This window comes from Delphinapterus leucas, chromosome 18, assembly GCF_059928025.1.
Source record: "Delphinapterus leucas isolate spDelLeu-1000000601 "Yukka" chromosome 18, BTC_Dleu_Yukka2, whole genome shotgun sequence".
Lineage (NCBI taxonomy): Eukaryota > Metazoa > Chordata > Mammalia > Artiodactyla > Monodontidae > Delphinapterus > Delphinapterus leucas.
The window spans coordinates 1851719-1859887 of NC_143146.1; the positions used below are offsets into that span (position 1 = coordinate 1851719).

At 61.8% G+C, this 8169-nt stretch overlaps 1 protein-coding gene across 1 annotated transcript; it reads right to left on the reverse strand.

Moving 5' to 3' along the window:
* Positions 1-1246: 1246 nt before the first annotated feature.
* On the reverse strand, positions 1247-6587 carry SOX1 (SRY-box transcription factor 1). Its single transcript, XM_022576730.3, has one exon. It carries the CDS (start codon positions 6261-6263, stop codon positions 5088-5090), a length of 1176 nt encoding a protein of 391 aa, XP_022432438.2. The 5' UTR covers positions 6264-6587; the 3' UTR covers positions 1247-5087.
* Between the last annotated feature and the right edge of the window lie 1582 nt (positions 6588-8169).

Consider the following 8169-nt stretch of genomic DNA (forward strand, 5'->3'; position numbering starts at 1 on the left):
GATGAGCCATGGGGATTTCGCTCCCTGATGAGCTACGCGGGTTTATCACCCAGATTAGCGCCTCATTCCTCCGCCCTGCTGGAGAATGGGGTCTGGCGACAAACAGCCTGAATGTATTCCATCGCCCACCTCCCAGTACTGCTCCCCCGTCCCCCCCCCCCACACGAGGTTTGCAGGAGCCCAAGTCAGGCAGCGATTCCTGCAGAGCCTGGGTGAAATCGGAAAGGCAGGGCGCCCGAGGACCTGGTCTTTCAGGTTTGGTTTCTCACGCACACACAACTGCCTCGGCAGGACGGGCCTCTCCGGCCTTCTCCGCCCGGGCTCGCGTGCGAGGGAGCCGCCGGAGGCGGCCCAGGAAGTGGAGCCGGGCGCTCTGGTGACGGAGAAGGATCCGGCCCGACCCGCAGTCCGCCCTGCGGTTGCAGTCGCCTCGGCGCGGGCCGCCCGTCTCCCCGCCCCCAACTTGTTGCGGCCGAGCCGGGAGACGGCCTGTTCCGCTCGCTGATTGTAAAAGGGTTTGACTTGCAGCTGACCCCGGGTCAGGACTTTCTCTGCACTAATCCCGCTCTCTTTAGACACAAAACACGCTGCCCTCTTCCCTCGCATCAGTCATCTTAATCCCCCCGGCGGCTGACACCCGGCGCGGCCCCCGGGCCCCGGCTGCACCCGAGTGGGCTGGGGGTGGACGCCCGGGACCCCACGCCCCTCCCGCGCCGAGCCCGCGGGGACGCGGTGGAGCGGAGTGGGGACGGGCCGCCCCCGGCACCTGCCGATCCCGACCCGGACTCCGGGGGAGCGTCCCGGGCCGGGCCGCGGGGGGGAGGCGGGCCGAGGCGAGAAAAGACAAAGGAAAGGCCGGGAGCGCAGGGCAGGAAAGCGGAGGAGACGGAGCGGGAGGGGCGGCAGAGGGGAGGGGAGAGCGAGGCTCACGGGACGGGAAGGGACGGCTGGAGAGCTGCCGAGACAGGAGTGAACGGGAGGAGAGGCGGGGGCCGAACCGCGAACCCGGCAGGAGGAGGGCGACGGCGGGCAGCCGGGCCCGGCCCGGAGGGGACCGGGACCCGCACGCCGGGCGCCGCCCGCCGCCGACGCTGCCGGGCTCCCGCGGGCGGGCGGAGCGGGGTCCTGGCGGGCGCGCAGCTGGGGAGGAAGGGCCGGGAAGGAGGGGCGCGGCGGGGAGGAGGAGGGAGGGGAGGGAGATAGGGGAGGGAGGAAGAGCTCCGCACCCCCCGCGGGGCCTCGCCGTCGGGCTGGGGGAGGCGGGCCGGGGGCCGGGAGTGGGGGGCGAGGGTGAGGGGTCGCAGGTCCCCTCCTCCAGGGCTCGGCCTCCGCGCGCGCGCGCGCCGTCCCCGCGCCGTCCCGACCCTGCGGGGCTGGGGGGGCGGGGACCCGGGCCCACCTCCCTCGGCTCCTCGCTCCGGGGGGCCCGCGCCCCCTCAACCCCTCCTCTCCCGTCCCGGCCTTTCAATCCCGCCAACTAGTCATGCTGGGAAAAGGGCTGCGTCAAGGCCAAGTCTGCTTTTCACTTGAAGTTTCCAAGGAATCAAACCTATTATTACGTTCTGCCGCCGACGTTTCTGGAGCCTCTGCCCCGCGGGCCGGGCTGCGGAAGCGGGGGAGGGGGCGCGGGCGAGCGGGGTCGGGGCCGCCCCGGAGCGCGCCTTCCCGGGGCCCGCAGGCCGGGAGGGGCTTCTCGAATTAGCTGGAACTTTTCGGAGACAGAAATCTGCGTTGGCCGCTCTTTGTCGGGAAAATGAAACGCGCGAATACGCGTGTTGTTCTTCTCCCACATGCAGGATTTTAATAGACCTCTCAGTCACCGCCGCCCGACGCGCCATCTGCACATCAGGCGCGCTCTACGCGCTACCCGTGTGGAAATTAATTCACTTCTCCAGCTACCGGTGGGTTTCTTTGGCGGGGAGGAGAGGGTAGGGTCAAAGTCTTAACAACAACGAAAGGGGCCTGTGAGTTAAAAATAAAACAGGGGCGGGGGGCGGAGGACAGAAACGAGCAAAAAATTCCTCCAGCAAACAAACCGTGCTACCCTCAGCCTGGAGAGAGCCGGGCGGCGCACCGAGGCCGGTTCCTGAACTCCCGCGGTCGTCCCGGCACGAAGTTGTGCAAACTTTGCACAAGGCCTCCAAAGACTGTCCGCGCTCGCCACACGGTTTTCCTACAAAATTGGAATAAGCGATAGAAGTACCGCCCTGGGATCTGGAAGTGGATGAGGCCATCACAGTATAATGATGGTCACATAACATTTTCAGTTCGTGAACAGGGTGAGGGGTACCTTGGCAAGAACGGAATTCACAGTTGAGTGAGGCGTCTCAGGAGCCTTGTGGAATATTCTCACCGCGAATTTAAATCGAAGAGACAGTGCTGGAATGATAAGATCTCAATCCTGAAGGATGAATCCTAGCTAATTTCTACTCCCCCATCCCAGGTTGTTTTAAAATTGAATCATTAAAGAGTTTATATTTGCTTTCCTTCACATTGTTCTAGTCAACAAAACAAAACTGCTGGATTTCAGGAGTTCCTCTTTTAAGATCTTCCTGGGTTTTTAACAAAGTGGCTTGGGCCACCTGGCATTGACTATTTCTGCTGACTCTGTATGAGACAGACAGGGGGAAATGCCACACTGTATAAGTCCACCTTCCAGGAAATCGACAGACAGCTCTGCCCAGAGTCCCCCGCATCCTGCTAAGCTTCTTATAGTCAGAAACGTTTCAGGTGTTGCCCACACTACTAATATTCTTATGCCAATAGTCGAGCGTAGATACAGGTTTGGCCACACATACATTCGAGCACAACCCCACATCTGTCTGCCACCTTAGTGAGCGCAGGGAGATGCTGCAAAAGAGCCAGCCGGAGTCCACTGAACCCCATTTCAGAGTAGATGAGGCCTGCACCTTAGGCTGCATGTGGAGCTCACAGAGCGTCACAGGATTTCCTCTCCCAGAGGGGACTGTGACTGTGTGGCATCTATTCCCAGACTATCTCACTGCCTGAAGATGCCCGTCTGCTCAGCAGACCCGATGTAGCGAACACATCAGATTCCTAAAAAAAAAAAAAAAGAGGGAAAAGAAAAAAGAGGGAGGCTTTATGATCTTGTTAGAAAGAGGCAGTTGACGTCGTTCTTGAAATTTCTGCAATCACCTCAAGGAATGAGTGGCTGAAGCCAAATTATCAGTGACTCCAAAAAATTACACACGTCAATTGTCAGCTGAGCATTTTACTTAAAACTATTCCCCAGTATAGGCTGGACGTAGTTCTCATCAACCTGCTAGCACAGGCCCATGTCTGGAAGTATAGTCTATACTCATTCCAGGACAAAAAAAAAAAAATATGTTAAGAAAATGAGGGGTTGATGAAATCAACATATTTCCATCTGGCCTAAAAGTTTGTTCTTTTCAAAAATATTTCATCTTTATGCTGTGACTAATGTCAAAACGTATTTGCTACAGTATAACTTTTAAATGCAATATTTAATGCTGTCAGATTACTTGAAGACAAAGTTTTACAGAAAACTTTAAAATCCAGAAAAAAACTGCAAGGTACCAGTAAACACCTAGAAAAAATATAATTAAAAAATTTAAAGCGTCAAACAACCTCAGATCTCATTAGGAATAATAAACACCGCATTTTGCGTTCACATCGGTTAACAACTTGCACCCCAGTGTCACGGCGGGGCATGTGGGGCGGTCGGTTCTGTGTGTGTGAAAATCCAACAAAATTATTTTGTCCCTTTCCAAGGAGACATATACCAGAGGGAGGGGCTGAGGACAGACGGAGGGGCCTCGGTTGCAGTACATTTTGGTTCAGAGAGTGCGTTTCTCCCTGAGCCAAATTCAGAAAATTTCACTCGCAATCTTGTTAACTGCCCGGGAGTCGGGGGCCCCCGCGCCCCCGCCGTGGTCTCTGTCATCCATCCTTGGCCTGGTCCCGCCACTGGGGTCTTCTCTCCTCCCTCCTCCGCCCCAAACTGCACTCGGGTCCCGGGCCAGCTGCAAGAGGCAAAGCCCGAAACCAGGGATCGAAAAGCCCGCCGGCAGCGGCCGGCAGCTAAAAACTACACACCCAACGGCCGGACTTCAAAACTATAAGTTTTTTTTGGTGGGGGGGCAATTATTTCTCGTTCCGTAATAACACTGTAAACGCTACAAAATAATCTACGGATTTTAACTTCCCTCCGTTCCTCTGAATGCAGCTCCATGAAAACCGTACCCTCTCCCCTGGTGTTCTCTCCGTTTTAGTTCATGCTGATAATTTTTCTTTCTCCTTAGTCAGATTTACGGATTGTGTTTTTGAGCTCATAAAACATGAATCTAAATTTAGCACGTTTCAAGTTTAGGGGGAAAAACCGTACTTTTCTCTCTCAAATTTATTGACTCAAAGCTCGATGCACTTTTAGGGTGGAGGTTCCTTTACCGTTTTGAGCAGAAAGGCTTTTCGGGAAACTATGTACATAATCTGAATCCTCCTCCCCACACCGCAACGCCTCCAATAAAAACTTCACAACGCGTTTACAGGAAATAATACAAAACAAAAACCCGGAAATGCTCAGATACAGAAAGTTTTACAAAACCCAGAATAACGCTGCCGTCTGAGAGGGGTGCGGGTGGGGATCTCTTGGTATAAATTAACCAACCAACCCCCCAAGGCGGTAACGACCACCAAAAGCGTGTGCTTGGCTCCGGCTCGCTACACCGATAACAAATGAGAACAGCTCCCCGCGTCGCCGGCACCCGACGCCGTCAGGAGGCGATGCGGCCGGAGGGCGGGCGCGCGGCCGGGATAGAAAAAAGCTGGCGTCGCCTCTCGCTTGGTTTGGTCTCTGTGTCCCCTCGAGCAAAGAAAACGCTCTCTGCCTCCGCGGGTGATAAATACTGTACAAAAAGTCTCAAGAAAACACCGAAGTTCAGTCTCAAACGCACAACGGTCCCGCCTAGCGGTCCCCAGGAGCTCCCGGTTAGGGGGGCCGGGTGTCACCTGGTGCTCGGCGCCAGTGTTTGCCTGTTTACGAGAACGTGGAAACGTCTGTACAAAAGCCAGGCGGCGCGTCGCCGGCCGCAGGGCCCCCCGCGTCCCTAGATGTGCGTCAGGGGCACCGTGCCGTTGACGCCCGCGCCCGCGCCCTGGTAGTGCTGCGGCAGCGAGTGCAGCCGGCTCTGCGCCGCGGCTGCGGCCGCCGCCGCCGCCGGGTCGCCGCCCTCGCCGGCCGGCAAGTACATGCTGATCATCTCGCGCAGGTCCCCGGGGCACGGCGCCCGCGAGTGCGCCGGGGCCGGCGGGCTGCCGCTCGGCTCCGACTTGACGAGCGAGCCGAGCGCGCCCAGGGCGCCCGACGACGCGGCCGCCGCCGCCGCCGCCGCCGCCACGGCCGAGTTCTGGTGCGCGCCGCCCGCGGCGGCGGCGGCGCCGGCCGCGGCGCCGTAGGGGAGGCCGCCGTAGCCCGAGGGCGAGGCGCTCATGTAGCCCTGCGAGTTGGAGATGGGGCTGTACTGCAGCGCGCCCATGTCGTAGCGGTGCATGGGCTGCGGGTTGTGCGGGTGCGCGTGCGGGTGGTGCGGGTGCGGGTGCGCCGGGTGCGCGTGCGGGTGCGCGCCGCCCGCGCCCGGATGTTGCCCGTAGGCCAGCTGCGCCTCCTGCATCATGGCCGCGGCGGCCGCCGCCGCCGCCACCGAGCCGGGGTAGGCGCCGTTGGCCCAGCCGTTGACGTGCGCGTAGCCGCCAGCCGCCGCGCCGCCCGGGCTCTCGAGGCGCTGGCCCACGGCCGCCGCGCCCACACCCACGCCCACGCCCATGGCCACGGCCGTGCCGCCGCCGCCCGCGCCTGCCGCCAGCAGCCCGCCGGCCAGCGAGTACTTGTCCTTCTTGAGCAGCGTCTTGGTCTTGCGGCGCGGCCGGTACTTGTAGTCCGGGTGCTCCTTCATGTGCAGCGCGCGCAGCCGCTTGGCCTCGTCGATGAAAGGCCGCTTCTCGGCTTCGGACATGACCTTCCACTCGGCGCCCAGGCGCTTGCTGATCTCCGAGTTGTGCATCTTGGGGTTCTCCTGGGCCATCTTGCGCCGCTGTCCGCGGGACCACACCATGAAGGCGTTCATGGGCCGCTTCACCCGGTCCTGGTTGGCCTTGGCTCCCGCGCCGCCGCCGCCGCCGCCGCCACCGCCGCCCCCGCCCGCCCCGGCCGGGCCCGACAGGTTCGTGGGGGCCTGGGCGCCGCCGGGCGAGTGCAGGTCGGTCTCCATCATCATGCTGTACATCGGGGCGGCTCGCGGGTTCACCGGCACCGCGAGGAGGGGGCCTGGAGCATAGACGGCCGGGGGGCGGGGGGGACGGAGAGGGGCTCAGACGGAACGAGCCGTGGGTCGCGGGGAGAGGTCCTGGCAGAGAGAAGAATGGGGAGAGGCGGAGGCGACAGCAACAAAAAAGAGGCAAAAACACACGCACTTGGCGCCGGTCCGGCTCACAGGTGGGAAGTTTCCCTGCAGCACAAACCACTCGCCAAAGAGGCCGAGGGCCGGGGTCGCCGTCGCCGCCGCAGCCGGGTCGCCCTCGGCGGAGCGGCGCAAACAGGTTCAGTCGCGGCCAAGTTGCAGCTCCACTTTCCGGGACGCGAGCGGTGCGCGGGGCCCGGCCCGGGGCTCGCCGCCGCCGCCGCCTCCTCGCCCGCCCGCCGCCGGAGCCTCCTTCCTCCTGCGCTCGGTCCTCCAACTCCGGGGCTGCAACTTCTAGCAGCGCGGCGCGCCGCGTGCGCTAGGCATGTGCCGGTCCCAGGTGCCCGTGGGGAGCGAGGCGCCGAGGGGGGAGCGGGGGGGGGCGGGGGGCGCTCTCGGTGCCGCCGGGGAGGGGGGCCGGGGGCAGCGGAGGGAGGGCAGGTGCGCAGAGAGGGCCAGAAAGCAGGGCGGCCGAGCCCGGGATGGGCTGCCCGCTGCCTGCCCGGGGCCGTGCGCTCGGAGCGGAGGCGCACGCGGGGCCGGCGGCGCGCGGGGCCCAGCAGCCATACGCCCGGCCCGGGCTGCCATTAAATGAGCGCGCCGCGGCCAATGGGAGCCGGCGGCGGCGGTGATTTGCATGGCGCGCTGGCGAGTGACGTGGGGAGGGAGTAGAGGCGCCGGGCGCGGGCGGCGGAGCGGGGAGGAGGGGGAGGAAGGAGGGGGAGCGGGGGCAGGAAGGAGGGGGGGAGGAGGCCCGGGAGGGGGGGGGTCACAGCCACGCTGCTTCCTGAGCGCGCGCGGCGGCGGCGAACCCCGAGCTCACCCTCCTTGCCTCTCCCCGCCCGCGCGCTCCGAACGATTAACGATTGGGTTGAAAAGCGAAGACGAAGAAAGAATCCTGCGGGGCGGGGGGGTGGTGGCGGGGGAATGCAGCCCGGAGCCTTGTTTAAAAGAGCGCAAAGGAGACCCGGCTCCTCCTCTGCTCCCCTGCCAGCCAACTCTGCGCCTGCTGGGAAGGGGAAAGTTGGAGGCCGAGGCGGCATCCTCGCCCTCATCTCGGCCCGAGGGCCGGAAAGCAAGGGCGCGCCCTTGGGAGCAGGGGAGACCGTCCTAGGTACACAACTGGAAATCCCCACTCTCCCCGCACCCCGCGGGCTCTCCGGCGAGGCCTGGGCAGCTCAGCCCCCCGCCCTCCCACGGATGCACGCTTCACCGACGCTGTGCTGAAGTTCTCCAGTGCCCCCTCTCGTAGGCCAGGCCTCCGCGGTCCAGGCCACGATAATCCCGTAACGGGGAAGCATTTGTGTCGGGCTTGGCTCCACAGCTGCTTTTAGCCTTAGCCCTGAACTCTTATTGCTTTTAATGAGCCTAGGGGTTGTAATCACGTGCTCTTCTCAATTTGGCTTCTTCCTCCTAAAAAGGAATTTCTGGGAAGGTTGAAAACAACAAGATCCATCTGGAATCTACTCAATGACAGTTGAAAAAGTTTGTTGAAATCGCAAAAGAATGATCTAGCCCACGCTCTCTTGGAGCGAATCTTCCACAAGCCGCTCGCCTAAGAACTGCGAAAACTCCGTGAACGGAGTGGGGCCCACCTGAACCCGAATCGCAAAAGTGAGGCCTCGGGACCGAGCGACAGATGCCGTTTCCCTGCATTATGCAAACGAGAGGCCTGTTTCCTGGAACGATTAAGGCATAGACCTGCGGTTATAATTCTTAAACCTTGAAGGGT

Coding starts and splice junctions, on each gene's coding strand:
- SOX1 (XM_022576730.3), bottom strand. CDS start 6,263: ATGTACAGCATGATGATGGAGACCGACCTGCACTCGCCCGGCGGCGCC.